The 15,557-nt window shown below is 47.8% G+C and overlaps 1 protein-coding gene across 2 annotated transcripts in view; it reads right to left on the bottom strand.

The window, feature by feature from the left end:
- Positions 1–4,653: 4,653 nt before the first annotated feature.
- The window catches only part of LOC101996525 (E3 ubiquitin-protein ligase HERC2), a 160,101-nt gene continuing 149,197 nt past the window's right edge, over positions 4,654–15,557 (bottom strand). For both annotated transcript variants that reach the window (XM_005357814.3, XM_026784298.1), the window contains exons 87-93: positions 12,167–12,308; positions 11,796–11,990; positions 10,965–11,077; positions 10,245–10,435; positions 9,509–9,614; positions 9,021–9,233; positions 4,654–8,156 (exon numbers count right to left, since the gene is read on the bottom strand). In XM_005357814.3, the coding sequence (XP_005357871.1) occupies positions 7,884–8,156; positions 9,021–9,233; positions 9,509–9,614; positions 10,245–10,435; positions 10,965–11,077; positions 11,796–11,990; positions 12,167–12,308 (1,233 nt within the window). In that variant the 3' untranslated portion in view covers positions 4,654–7,883. The remainder of the gene's footprint in view (positions 8,157–9,020; positions 9,234–9,508; positions 9,615–10,244; positions 10,436–10,964; positions 11,078–11,795; positions 11,991–12,166; positions 12,309–15,557) is intronic.

Genomic DNA, 15,557 nt, shown 5'->3' with positions numbered 1-15,557 from the left:
GCATGTGTGTGCGTCTGTGCACACGTGTATGTGTTTGCGTGTGTGCATGTGTGTGCGTGTGTGTTGAATGTGTGTGCACATGTGTGTGCACCTGTGTTTGCATGTGTGTATGCATGTGTGTATGTGTGTGCATGTGTGCGCGTGTGTGTTGAATGTGTGTGCGCACATGTGTGTGCACCTATTTGCATGTGTGTATGCATGTGTGTGCATGTGTATGTGCATGTGTGTGCGTGTGCATGTGTGTGTTGAATGTGTGTGTGCGCATGTGTGTGCACCTGTTTGCATGTGTGTATGCATGTGTGTATGTGTGCGCATGTGTGTGCGTGTGTGTTGAATGTGTGTGTTGAATGTGTGTGCACCTATTTGCATGTGTGTATGCATGTGTGTGCATGTGTGTGCGTGTGCATGTGTGTGTTGAATGTGTGTGTGCGCATGTGTGTGCACCTGTTTGCATGTGTGTATGCATGTATGTGCGCGTGTGTGTGTATGTGTGTGTTGAATGTGTGTGTGCACATGTGTGTGCACCTGTTTGCATGTGTGTATGCATGTGTGTGTGCGTGTGTGTGGGTACCCACAGAGGCCAGAAGAAGGCAGCTGGAGTTAGAGGTGATTGTGAGCTGCCTAATTTGGGTGCTGGGAATTGAACATGGATCCTCTGCAAGAGCAGCAAAAACTCTTGGCCACTGAGCCATCTCTCCAGCCCCCAAATTTTTTAACTTTTACTTTTTAAATATTGCTTATTTATTCTTTGAATTCATACCTGTACACACTGTTTCTTGATCCTGTCCACCCCAACACCCCCCAACACACCCCTTCCCCCCTTCATACCGTCTCCTTTTATCTTATAACTGATTGGGTTCAATTAGTATCACCTGCTGATCTCATACACACAGGTAACAGCGGTTGCAGTGAGATCCCACATGCAACAGGCAAGTCACATGCAGAAAGCCTTTCGCAGCCTTACTCACGGGTCCCCAGCTCATATGGTCTTTCTGTCCCCTCTTCTACCACGTTCTCTGAGCCTTGGGGTGTGGGGGTTGATATATGTGCCCCATTAGGACTGGGCACCCCCAGTCACTCATTCTCAGCCCTCTGACTGTTGCCTACTGCAGAAGAAGCTTCTCCAGCCAAGGTTGAGAGCCCTGCTAGACGTCTGTAAGACACGGGCTTTAGACCAAAGCACATTATGCAGTGATGGAGGGATAAGGGCTGCCCAATCAGCGGGGACCCATTGTGTCCACAGCACAAGGACACCAACACCCCATTTCTGCATGAAGAAGAGCCCAAGCTTGCTGTGGTCGCCCCTACAAAGGTCGCCCCTGGGACATGTTTGTAGATGTCCCAGTCCAGGAGGATCAGGTCCACACCCGGCTCATGGTCGCTATGCATGGCAACCTGGCTGCGCGGCAGAAAGCATTGGGGGTCTGCCATAAGGATTATAACCAAGAACGGTGCAAACACTGCCAAACATCAGCCTTCCTGTGCCTCACAGATACTGCTTGTGTAGCTGGCGACTGTTTGCAGGGGACTCCATTCCCTAACTTTGCCGATAGACCATATGACCTTAACCCTGGAGAAAATCCTACCCCTGCTGTGGATTGGCTCAGATAACCAGATTGTCATACCCTAAACCAATAGGCTGGGACCTCTGGGAAGAGTCATGATCAGGCTCCCACAGACAAAATCTTTGCGATCAATAAATAGCCAGCCACTTAGGTACCATCTGTTTCCAGCGCTCTTAGCTGGAGCGATCAGTTCTCATGGCTGATAGGGGAGTGTCTAGATGGCAGATTCTTGGCAGCTACAAGTGAGTACTGAACGAAAACGGTAGCCTTTGAATTCTGCAGGAGCACAACTCAAGGGCAGCAAACCCTTACAAAGAGAACAGGCTCCCTCAGCCGGAAGTGATTAGGGCCAATCCTAGCAATCTCAGTTTTCGCCTGAACTGCAAAGAAGAGGGGTTCAGGTACAAAACAAGATATGACTATGTCTTGGAACATTCTAGAAAGAAATTCCAAATAAGAGTTATTTTATGTAACATTGAAATCAAGCCTGTACCTTAAAGTGGCTGTTTTTAAGTACCCGGATGTAAGTCCCAGCATGTTCATAGAATCCCTTTGCTCAGGATGTGAGTATGTGTGTGCATGTATTTTAGTGTGTAGATGATCCAATGAAGGCAACCTTCCTTTCTTGCTCTTAACTATCATGGGATCCACACAGGGACCTCGGTACCAGGACCGCACCTATCTCTATAGGGAATCCTGCCAGGACAAATGACCAGCCAAATGCCTATGGCCACCCAGATATATTGGCAAGAATAGGCACAAGAGGCCAAGGATGAGTCCCATATTGGTGGTAACGTGTCACACGTGTAGGGCATGTGGCTTATGTCACTCATAGCAGAGCTGGGGTGTCACAATTGCCTAGGAAGGGTCGGAGCTATCCTGAAGGACACCTAGGAAGGCCAGGCCCCTTGTATGAGAAGGTTCTCTTCACCCAGCACTCCTCAAGGCACACCTCTGGGGACAGAAATGGCTGGGGTCCCTCCAACAGCCAGGAAGAGGCTCCTGGGACATCCCTGAGAGGCAGCTCCACTCACTGGCCCACCATCCCTCCTCGCTTCAGCCTCATGCTCCTGGCCCGGTCACCGACCCTTGAGCCTCACCACCTCTCCGGTGTGACCGGTGCAGGTTTCATTCTGTACAAAGTCAGCAGGAAAAGTGAGTTCACAGGAACCCCTGACCCTGAGGTCAGAAGCCCCTAGAGCTGGTTTCTGCCAAAGGTCCTGCAGTGGGGGCGGGGCAGAGGGAGGGGCTTGGACTCCATGGCTGCACCTGCCACTCCCTGGAGTCACAGCTCCCTCACAACCTAAAAGGGTTCTACCTGAACGATGCGATCTGAGTCAGGAAAGAAATGCTTGGCAGTGACCAGGCTGTCAAGTCACTAATCAGCTTATGTTAATGCCAGAACTTGAGCTTCACCAAGGAGACTGGCAAAGGATCACAAGACCCAAGGCTACAAGGCCAACTTCTGCTCCCAGGAATCTCACACTCACGTGTTCCCCGGGCTGCTCTGGTGGACTAATCCTTGTGGAGGTTGTGAGTGGTTCTCTGTGCGCAGTGAGGCCCAGCGCATGGCTCAGGCTTGGGTGCCTTTGGAGTCAGCCGGTCAGCTCCACGAACTGACCTCAAAGCCGTTCAAAGAGGATTTCACAAAGAACGCCGGCATTTCTAAAAGGGACCCCGTTCCACAGACCTCTCTCCTTCAAAGGAATTGGTTTGCAGGTCAGATAGTATACATTACATGGACTTAGAGCGCTCTCACTAGGAGGCCTAGACTTTTAATTAAACCTGAGAACAGTCGGGAGTAACCACAGACTGGGCACAGATCTTGCTGGCAAAAACAAACCCATCTAGGCAAAATCGCATCCATTGAACATAATATAAGCCAGGCGTTGCTACTGCAAACCCTCTTGTTCAGTCCCTGGGTTACATGTAGCCTTTGATCAGTTTAAAAAAACAAACAAAAACACCACCATTTACTCTTGATAACTTCATACATGAATTCAAACATTTTTATTATTTATATATATACATATATACGTATATGTATATATATGTATATATATATATAGTGCCCTAACTCTATCCCATTCCCCTACCACTCATTTAAAAAGTTAAACTATTTTGTGTGCTTGCGTGTGTGTGTGTGTGTGTGTGTGTGTGTGTGTGTGTTTACACGTGCCACAGGAAGTGTGTAGCTCCTGGACAACTTGCAGTCGCCGGCACAAAGTCAGGTCATTGGGTTTGGCATCAAGAGCCTCTCCCTGCCTCCTCTGGCGGGAAAAGCCCCCCTCCCCATCTTCTCGGGAGAACCTGATGAGAAACTTCCTACACCTACCAGTTCGTAGAGCTCTTGACCAAGTCTTGGGCAGACAGGCAACTTGTCTGCTGGGGACAAGAGTGGAGTCCATCCATGCAGAGAAATCAGCTGTTGACGGGGAGCATAACGGTGAAGTCTATGAGACCTACCTTGCCTTGCTTTGAATTTGGGCTGTCCCCTAGGGGTTCGTGTGTTAGAACTGAGTCTTCAATAGGCAATGTCCAGCGTGAAAGGAGCTGAGAGGCCAGTGAAGGTCAGTGGAGAGCCCTTAAGTCACGGGTGTGTCCGCAGAAGAGAGCTAGGTTCTTTCACGCGAAGCTTTTTACGGAAGAGCCAATGGATCCTTCCTTGGCGCGCATCTAGCGCTGTGACTCTACTGCGCATGTGAATGGCACTGTGCCGCTAAATACCAGGAAGCACCTGAACTGAGCTGCCTTCAATCATCCCCTTCCCCCAGTCTTCCCCCCCACCCCAAAACACACACACACACACTCTTTTGAGATAGGGTCTGCTGTGTGTTCCCACTGGGTTGGTCACAGACACGGTTAGTACCATCTTGATTCTGTGCAGAGGGCCCTCCAGAGATACAGCCCATTAGCTTCCCTCCCAGGGGACAAGAGGGAAGGGACCCAAGGCTTTGAAGGCCTGAGAGACTCACAAGGTGCCTCAACACTGCTGTCGGGGCTCATGGAGTCCACGAACATCCGAAATCACCTTCCTGAGGCTATACTGTAATAACCCGTGCAAGAAAGACACAGACTACCATGCTGGTTAAAAGTGGATTGGGTCTTTATTGGCCAGTGACCAAGAGCCGGCTCGTGCCTCAAAGCGTCTAGGTCCCAAGACTCAGGAAAACCGCCTTTTTCAGGCCGAAATTATGAAGAACATAATTGACATGGACGGTAGATGAGGGTCAGAGTAAACGCTGAAACATTCATTTCTGGCAGAACGTAGTAATTATGTCACACAACATGACATTCATTTTCACCATCTTTGGTTATCTTGGTTTATGTTAAGTTTATATAAACATGTCTTACTTGTTTGGCTAACACCTCTGAGCAAACACAGAACGAAGTCAGGACAAGATGGTGTTACCTAAGTCACTTCAGTATTTGAGACGAACAATTACCTGGAGGTAATTCAGGAGTGTGGCAGCCTGTAAGTTATCCCAAAGCAATCTTTGGGAACTCACCTGCTTGGAATGGACCTTTAGAAATCCTGATATACTCCGTCACTAAAGACGCTATATGGCAGGATGTGAGACAGAAAAACCAGGCTGGGTCTGAGCCAGAAGCTCCCTGTGGGAGCTGGCATTTCTAGTACCAACAGGTGGCATGCAGGCTGCAGAACCGCTACCAGTGTCCAGCTTGGCTATGGGCCCTTGCATATTGCACTGCTAGCATGTCTAGCAAGATGCTCCCGCTGCTCTAGTAGTTAACTGTTACTTCCCAAACTGTAGCTAAAGCCAGCCCCACAGGAGGGACTCGTGTTTGGTGCCATCAACCTGAGGCAGGAAAATTCTAATACCCTGTGAGGTGGCTACGGCTATTGTCTTGTTAAATAGGTATAATGTGCTTATCAAATTATTTTCTAACCATTTGTGTTTATGTCCTCGGACAACCGCTGTCAGGGGAGGGGAAGGCAGTTATCTTACTGGTGGCAGTGACCGCAGACAAGCCCCTGCAGTCGAAGTGCGAGGAATGTCTGTTGCTGTGTAGCATGGCGGCCCAGTGGCCAACCATCAATGAAAGAGAGAATCCGATCGCCCCGTACCCATCAAGACTCAACAACAGAAGGGTAGAAAGAAATGTAAGGGCTGGAGGAAGATGGAGAGTTACATATATTCCCTCCAGACTGAGTACAACCATCGCTACCCTGATTGAGAGTAGCTGTAATTATCCCCACGAAATCAGGACTACTACTATTTACTCGTGGAGGGCTGGAGAGGGCTTTCAAACAAGATTCTAAGGAAGCCTCTCCGTTCCATGAGGTTCTATAAGCGGTAAAGCAGTGCCTGGGAGGGGCTCTTCAATAATGCAGCTTCCTTTAAGCTGCCCAGGGGTGATGGCCGTTCTTGGTTGTCATTTTGAAACGCCTGGGAAATAGTTCCTTCAAATGAGGAACTGCCTTCATCGGACCAGTTCATGGGTGTGTATGTGGGGGCATTTTCTTGACTGCTAATGGATGCAAGAGGGCCCAGCTGACTGTGAGCGGGTGCCATCCATCCCTAAGCAGGTGGCAAGCCTCTGCTTCCCTAGACGATGATCTGAAAGATGAAATAACTCGGTTGTGGCCAGAGTGATTTATCCCATGGCAGAAAACAAGGACCACTCTTCAGTGTTGTGGTTTGCCTAGGGGACTTCCCAGGGGTGCAGCGGCCTTCTGAGTCCTGCATGCATACTCCTGACACCCCATACACTTTCCACTTTACCAACCAGGATTGCTGGTGCCTACCTGAAGTGAATCGAATTTTATTTGTTACACCTCTTCAGGAAAAGTCATGACAGGTCTCAGTCAGTAGCCCAGGCTGACCTTGCATCCATGATCCTCCTGCCTCAGGCTCTTAGGTGCCGGAATATCTTTTACATGAAATTAAGTCAGCTTCAGTATTTTGTTATAATTAATGGAAAATAGATTACTGCAGGCACACTTCTTATGAATTCAAGCAGATTACTGGTTTATGTGCACTCTAAATATGTAATCTACTACCACTTTTATTAGTAAAACAAAACAAAAATCACATGCTATATCCAACCAACTAATGCACAATTCAAAATACTGGGGAAGCCTCACAGCAGTTTCAAGTGTGACTGAAGAGCCGTACTCCTTAGACGGCCCACCTTTGCTACCGCAGGTTTTTCTGCACAGATTTTGATCTATTTAAGTTGGAGGTTGAAGAGCTAAACGATAAGGTGTAGCTCTCCCGGTATCCTCTTGGGCCTAAAGGAAGAGCCTGCGGTTGACAATCAAATGCATCTCACTCTTAGTTCACAGTTTATTTTTGCAAAAGTTGCCTTCCAAGGTAAACTACAAAAATTTTGCCTCCGTCGGGTACCCGATCTCAAGATCTAGCGTGTTAGGCCTATCTTCCAGTTTCTTCTACGCTGTCGGGTACCTGATCTCAAGATCTAGTGTGTTAGGCCTATCTTCCAGTTCTTCTACGCTGCCCTCGACTCTTCTGTTTGCAGAGAGCTCACCAGGCCAGGGGAACAGACATTGGAACCGGGCATAGGGCAGGTCTGGAGAGAAAGTCAGAGGAGGGAGCTCTGGGGGTCCCTCGGCCGTCTGGGCCCTGAGGAGCGTCACGGAGTGTCCTTTGGTTGTAGTAGATCCACATGAGCTAGTCTGATTGGTTAAGAAAGCTCAGCCTATACTTTTGTGACACATGTTTTATTTATAGGGGATTAAAATTTTGGCATATACATGACACAAGCATTAAATATAGCACACTTTCCATGATAGAAATGATCATACTGTCCACCAAGACGCCTCAATTCCAATCACATATTGCATATGCTAAAATGGTACACCTGGGGAAGGGGGAATGAATGCATTTTGTTTTCTGTAACTTCTAAATGCATCCAAGAATTAATAATTTAATGTTCAAAAAGCTTTTAATAAACAAATTCAGGGTAAAATTAGCTGAAATATTTATAATACGATTTCATCATTACACAGTATGTTCAATATACAGTCGCTGACACTGCAAAGGAAAGGGGATCAACTGCACCCACAAGTAGAAAGGCTGTGCGCGATGCTGTCACATAAACATCCACGCCGCAGGAAACACTGGGCCCTACAGGTAGTGTAGCACGGGGAAGAAGTACCCACAGTGTTTCTCACGCACAGGCCATCTTCCTGCTGTCCTGCCGCACGGTACTTCATCTCAGACAGCCAGGCCGTCTCTTCCACACATCAAGGGTGACAGTCCTCATCCAAAGCACTCGACATTTACAATTTACAGAGCACTGGTTCTCCTCATTGCTCAGCCACGTTTCCCCTTAGTGCCCGGTCAGGTAGTCCTGGGTAGAGTCTGAAGCAAACGAGTCTGCGTCCTCATTGTCAGAGTCCTCGCTGCTGTCGTCGGCAGCCGGCTCTCCCGTGAGCGCTATACGGGCATAGTCATCCGTGTCTATGGACTTGCAGAAGTGGATGGCGTACTTCAGCTTCTCCTCCAGCACCTGCTTGCAGGAGTACCGGGGCAACTTGAGCAGAAAGAAGCACGTGTAGGACTCAGGAAGGAAGTGGTCAGGAGGGTTGTATTTATCCAGGACCTGTTGGGAGGAAATATTAAATAATAAGAGAGTGCGGTGAGGGGCAGTGAAACTCTGGGTTTAGTTTACTGTGTCTACTTCAGCCTCACAGACACTATCTATTTGTCTATAAAAAGAAACATATAAGAAAATATAGAATCTAACTCATTTTAGAAATTTTTAAAAAAGTAACTCATTCCTAGGGCCAGGAATAAAACAAGCAAAATCGTCTAATGGTATGGCAGAAGCCGGGAAAGGGCACGCGGCCACCAGAGGACGCTCTTTCTGAGAGTGTCAACTCACTTTCAGGTCAAGATACTAGGCAGCAAACACGATTCTTCACTGCTGTTTAGGAGAAAGCTTTTGTTTGCTGTCAAAGACGGTCCTGAAAGATGGTTATTTTCATAACCCCAGCCACAGACGTGTCTCTGTGCTACTGCTACCAGGACAAAGAGTGTTAAATCTGGTTTACCCACCTCAGTGACCTTAAAAGGCAAACTGAGCTCGTTTAAGTCATCAGACTATTGAGTTCTAAGACAAAGCAAACTTGCTCTCAAATGTACGAGCAGTCTCATTTTCTTAGTAAGCATAATATTTAGTGATCTACCTGATCCAAACAAACACTTATGAAATACGTGTGTCCAAAATCTGTATGCTGCTATAACACTAGCACACTCTGCTTATGGTTTGACTTTGCAGAAATATGTGATGGTATTCAAGATCAGCAATTGCAAAATTTTAAGACTTCAAATTACAGAAGCTAGATATTTTCCATTTTCATTTCACAAAAGCTTCTCTCAAGTGTTCTGCAGCAGAACACACACAAGGGCAGGTCACTTCTACCCATGTCGGTACAGTGCTTTGCAATCGGGGAGAGGAGCCTACCTGGATGACAAAGTCTCTACCCCGGAAGTCGGCAATGGTCCTGGGCAATCTTGTCCGGCCCCACACAAAGCGAAGGAAGAGAGAGCGTTCCGTGTTAGAGAAAGACTCCATCACCTCCCAGAACCACTGGACCAAGGATGCAGAAGGTTCAATCCCTTTATACGTTGCCACTGACTTTAAAAGATGCAGTGGAATGTCTGGGCTCCCACACACCTAGGAAAGACATCCTATTAGTGCAGGCTCACACTTCCGTCTTTTTTCTTTCAACAGGATCACCCTTTTCTTTTTCTCTAATAAGACCCAGGAGAATGAGAGCACCATCCTGAACCTCAGTATCTAGTGGGCAGGCAGTGAAGGGGGCACACTGTGTTTCCTTTCATTTACTGTCATAGTCAAGTCTTTACAAATGCAAGGGTTTAAGTACAGGATCAAATAGTGAGTGGGCCAGCATGCCAAGGAGGTTCCAGACAGCACAAGGCAGCACGTACCATCGTCTCCAGCTCGTATCCAGTGAAGAGAGAGAGAAGGGGCACAGGCACCACTCGGGCCATCCCTTCCCGGACAGCAGCCACTTGCTCATCAAATTCATGGAGTCTTAAAACACAAACGAACAAAAACCAAATTTTCCTTACACTTGTGCCTATGTTTACCGGGCACCTTGTCTTGCTGGTACCAAGCATTCCAAACAGCACTGCCACCACACACACCCCAGGGAGGAGGAGAGGAGGGCTCTGTGACAGCCTTTAAACACAACACCTAAGAGTTCACCTAGACTGGTGCTCAGTACACACCTTCATGATTAACTAAGGCCACACACACTCTAGGCACTGTCTGACGGCAGTGCTGGGCAGCGATGGTGCCACAGCTCACCAGGGCTTTAATGCCAAGGTACAGGCACACTGGGTTGGTGGAGGCTACTCTGTGTTCACACGGCCCCATCTGTGTCCCTGTCCCTGAGGAGAGGGGCACAGAGGCCTGATATCCCCATTGGGACTGTCCTCTAAATGAGCACACTCTATTTCCCTCGCTAGAAATTTTAGCTGTGAGTAACGAGTGCTCCGAACCCTAGCCGCCAAATAAAACTACTAACAAAGATCAGCAATAGCTGAAGAAAAATAGCAAAGTTTTATATATGATATATCTGGAAAAACGCAGATAGCCAAGTAACTGTTACTTTTGCCATTTATTAGGTCAAAACGATTGGAAGGAAAGATGATCACAAACCTGTAGTTTATTGCCAGCCGGACATACTCTGCACGGTTGTCCAGGGTGATGTGTGTGTGCTTGGAGCTAAGCTGGATGTCCTGGCCACTGGCACTTGGCACTGTGAAGGGCAGGCTCATGGCCTCAAACTCCTCTGAAGTGGCTTCATTGTCACGAATGTACATGAGTCCAGGAATAAAATCTTTATCAACCTGTCAAAGAGAAATATAGCATACATGCTAAATCTGGGTGGTCCCCACCAAAGAACCAAGGCCTTCCCAAGGACGCCCAGTCATACCTGACTTTATCTGCCTCAGAGTGTCTCTAGAATACAAGGGTATGGCAGGTTCTCCCAATCCCCCCAAAAGATTTCTACAAGTACTTCACCCAAGGAGCTAAAAAAAGATCCAGGGAGTTCTTAAATTAACTGCTGAGAAAATAACTGTGCCTGGTAGGTGACAGGCACTCCCCTAAACCCTGAAGAGCACAAAGAGCCAGGGACACCAGGCTGTGACAGCCCTATCAGTCCCTGTTTCTGGGAGCCTGGAGTGTAGCATGTGACAGTGATCCTCCTTGTTGCTGAGCACCAGAAAGTGCACAGCACGCTAACTCTCTCACACCCATACTTTGTTCTGCACTAGAATGTGGTTAGGGGCCAGCTGCCTTCATACACCCATGGGTGTTAGGTCAGATCCCAGAAAAGCCCAACCCCTTAACAAGACCCCCAGCCCAGATGATCACCTCACTGAGGTCTGCAATGGTGAGGCTCATCCCAGCCAGCTGCTTCCACACAGGCTCAGCGAGATTCAGGCTCAGAGGACTCCCAGTGCGGATAGCAATGCCCAGTAACACCCCTGGTCATTCAAAACAGAAGGTCAGAATACTTGGAACGGATGAGAAGTTGCTTCTCACTTATTCAAAAATGCCTTGGAGTATCAGCTCTGTACTGAAGTCATGGAGCCTTCTAAACCAGTGGCGCTAAAACTGAGAGCTGGACCCTACAGCAAGTCCTACTCAAAATTTACTTCCTTTTCTTCCTAAGAGACAAGTTTCTAACTTTTCATATTCTTTTAATACATGGGATTAAACCACAGGAAGCCAACTCTTGTCCTTTTGAGGGCAGAGCAAAGAGACGGGTTTCTCTGCTAAAGTGGGTATTTAGCTACGGGGCAGTAAGAGGTGGAGCAGCGCTGGAGTGCCCTGCACAGACCCAGACAAGGAGGGACTGCCTACTGCAAAGGCCATCTCTTCCCATGCATTCCTGAGTTTCAGATATGCTGGGAACGCAAACCTAGTATTTTGGCTCCTCTGCATGCCAAAAGAGAGCATCTAGCCTCAAGCACATAGTCACACACTCCCTACCCATAGAACAGCCATAACTTCGGAGGGCTCATCACTATCAAGTCCTTAACACTAATGTAAGATGAAGAGCAGAATCTTTCCCTCCATAATGTCGGTAAAATGCATGACATCACTGCACATCCCTTCCACCCCTACTGCCTGAGATAAACAAGAGATCCTGCATTAACTCGAGGCTGGGGCAGAGTGTATGGAGACGACCGAGAGGCCCACCCAGGAAGCGGAACATGCTGCAGTGCACAGGTGCCCGGGTGGCAGGGTTCAACAGGTAGCAGTCTCTGTTGGCGCCAGATTCATCCCTGCCATTGGGAGTCACGATCAGAAGAGGAGTGAGTCCATTTTGTAGCTCCTCGCAAATCTCCGCTATGGACTCGCTGTAGCCGCCCCCACAGTCATCCACAGATTCACCTGGAAGGAAAGGAGAATCAGCAACACACAGGCCTCCCGAACCCGCCTGCAGGCACAGCACCACGCAGTGGCCGCTCTGCCCCTCTGCCCCTCTGCCCCTCCGTCCCTGCTACACTATTCTGCTCACTGTCCCCCAGGCGCCCTCCCCCAAGCGAGCATGTGCAGCCAAATCTCACCAACAAACTTGACTTTCCAGACTCGGTGAGGAAGGAGTAGGCTATCAGGACTGAAGGAACTCATCTTAGCACACATCTGCCCAAAAACAGACTTGGTACCATCAGGACCGGCTAACCCACCTTTACTCCTGGAGCGCTTAACCTAAAAGACAGAATGAACAAAAGCATGAGATACCAGGCGGCAGAAAACACACAGCTGGGAAGCAGCTGTAGAGAAGCCTGCCTATACGATTCTCAGAACTCCTCCCCTCCACTCCGTACTCTGAGACCCTCTCTGCACCTGGACACTGACCCCACCGCCTCACAACACTGTGGCTCCTGCTATGTAACTCCTGGATGATTTCTCCCATAAGCAGGTCCTACAAGGAGAAACAATTCCCTTACCACCTCCAGCAAACAAACAAGTCCATGGACAAGGCCCACAGAAACAGAAGGGTGCTGTGGCCCTGCACCCTACTCCTGGGTGTGAGATGGTGACAGCATGCTAAGTTTAAGAAAAACTGGTCATGCAAATGTACTTGTATTGTGAGTCCTCCAGCAAAACCTCACCATCTTCAGCCAAATTCCAGTGAATTCCAGGTCAAGCTTAAACCACTAGTTTTCTTCAACAGCAAAAGGAACCACAAACAAAAGACACTACAACAAAAATCACAACTTCCTACAGAATGTCTCTGTCTCTGTCCATACACTAAGCGACACGTCTACACAGGCTACTTCCTATAAACTGCACAGCAACCCTGAAAGGGATTCATAGTCTCCGGAGGAGATGAGCTTCAGGAAGACAGCAACAGGGCTGCACAGACCAGCCATGGAAAAGCACCAACTACTGGAGCCCAGCCGCCTGTGCATTTCTCTGGTACTTTCTCTGGCCAATAGAAGCACAGGGGACATCAGCTGACCTTAATTTGAATTTTCCAAAACGAGAATGAGTGAAATCTGCAGTAAATGTAAAGACTTAAACCAGGGCAGTGGCACTGTAGTCCCAGCACTGGGGAGGAGAGAGTAGGAGCCCGAGGTCAGTTTGGGCTATACAAAAAGACTCTGTCTCTACAGCACCTCCAAAAACCCTCACCCCTGCGACAAAAAAAAAAAAAAAAAGAGCATGTTAAATACTTTTTATGGATACTGATTTTTCAGAATTTTCTGGTATCAAACATTTTCCTCACCAGGGGCTCAAAGTCCCAACCCTCCCTGAGTTTATTAACAGTTATGATTACTAGGAGCAGAGGGTGTCACTTTTTCCAGTGGGATAGTCACTGATACCTGGTAAGCCTCCCAGTGACCCAATAAATAACCCTAATTAAGTCCAGCGGGTCACACAAACATCAACAACATCAAAGTTCAGAAGGTCCTGTGGAAAAGAAGCACATTTCAGCAGGACAGGGAGTGAGTGCAAGAGAGGGAGGGGCGGTGGGGGCGGGGCTGGCTAAAATTCATCATAGAGAACAGGAGATAAACCTTCCCAGGAAGATGACCTGGGGCTCACATCTGCAGCCCAGGCAGTGGGCAGTGCTAATCTCTCCTGAGTCTTCACAAGCTGGAGCTGTGCAGCATCACTGTAGATGGCAACCACATGGCCAGTCCGATTCAGTGCTGTCATCCTGACCTATTACATCTTTACCTCAAGGGTCTAGTTTTGGTGGAAAAAATTCTGTTCCAATATCTGGAGAACTCTCTACTCTTGGGAGGTCACACTGCACTTACTCTGGTGCCCAAATACTGCGGGTGGTGGAGGAGCCCCAAGATGTCAGTCTACACTGTACACCGGTCTAAGCATGTCTGCCTTTCTTTTTCTTTTGCCATGTTAGTTTTACTTTTAAACATACTGAACATTTTTAAGACAAAATTAAGAACATAAAGACAAGTAGGAAACAGGTATTACTGAAAATCTACAAGGAACAAAGAGAGTAAGCAGCAGCATGCCCACTGCAGGACTCCAGGCTCCAGGCAGTCAGGGCCTCATTGACACCTCCAGCCCTGGACTCCCCAGCCAGACTCCTGGCTCCAGGGAGCCTGTAGGTCTGTCTGAGACAGGAACCTGACCAAGGAATGTACAGCTTTCCTTGTCTTGCAAACTTTAGAATGCACGTCATTCAAGGTGGGGAAATAAAAGCTTTTTTATGGACCTAATTAAACAGCCATTTATTTGCGGAACTAGAAGACCGACTCATAGCTAGCACTAGCTGCTGTGACGCGCACCACTAGACACCAGCTCCACCAATGTGGTCACATGTGCTGCCCAACAAAGGCAAGAGTTTGATCTCTTAATTCAAAATGCCCCCAAGTACAACTCAGAAAAAATTCTTGTCATGTAATCAACATCAGGATAAAAATCATGTGTTAATACAAAGGCTGAGTAACAAAGAATTTGTTCTTCGTGGCTCTCTGCTTCTGATCTAAGAGGCGAGGCTAATTTCATTTGCGTACTAAATGTCAAATGCCACGCACTGTCATAGTCACTAACTGCGGTTCCTCTCTATTTTTAATGAAACTTTCAAAGTTTATGTGTATGTGTACTTAGAAGCAGCGTTCATTCAGAAATGTCCTGCTTTCCCTTCTTTCTCATGAGATCTAGTAATATGGGCTCATTAACCTGGAGAACTCAGAATCGGGTGCTCACAAGGCTCAAAGGGATGTGAACCGTTACGTGTAAAAGAAGAAGTAACAAGAGCGACCTAGCTTTGCCTGTAACAAACATACAAAGGCCACAGAGAAGAAGGGGAATTATCACCTTGGGGGGAAAATACGGCTGCTCCTTACTTTACCTTTTAAAAACTTCTCTTTGTCTGTGCTTTTGGGTTATGACAAGTAAATCTTTCTTATTTTTACATAAACAAAAATCTCCCCCTCACCCCCCAACTCTTTAAAGCCTCCTGCAGAGCATTACACGCAGGAAGCCTGCTCCTTAAGCCAGGAATGCTGATTTTTCTCCAAGACTATAGTGATATTTTATTTATGTTTTAATAAATAAAGCTCGTGTTAAGATCAGAAGGGCAAAGCTAAGCCATTAGAGGTCAGGCAGTGGTGGCACACACCTTTAATTCCAGGATTTGGGAGACAGAGGTAGATAGATCCCTGTGAGTTCAAGGCTACCCTGGGCTACACAAGATCAGTGCAGAAGCAAACCCAGGTGGTGAGGCCTTAAACCTTTAATCCCGGTACTAGGGAGTCACGCACCTTTAATCCCAGCACTAGAGGGAGCATAAAATAAGAGGAGAAAGAGGCTTGGATTGCTTAGTCTGTAGTCACCCAGTCTTGGCAGAGGTTAAGACTCCTCTAGTGGCTTGGCTGCTTTGTTCTTTTGGCCTTCAGGTTGACCCATATCTATGTCCAGGTTTTATTATTCATGCTGCACTCGAGACTGCAGGGACACCTCCTGCACCTTTATTAT

This window comes from Microtus ochrogaster, chromosome 22, assembly GCF_000317375.1.
Source record: "Microtus ochrogaster isolate Prairie Vole_2 chromosome 22, MicOch1.0, whole genome shotgun sequence".
In the NCBI taxonomy this organism is placed as follows: domain Eukaryota; kingdom Metazoa; phylum Chordata; class Mammalia; order Rodentia; family Cricetidae; genus Microtus; species Microtus ochrogaster.
This window is presented reverse-complemented; position numbering and strand designations above follow the sequence as displayed.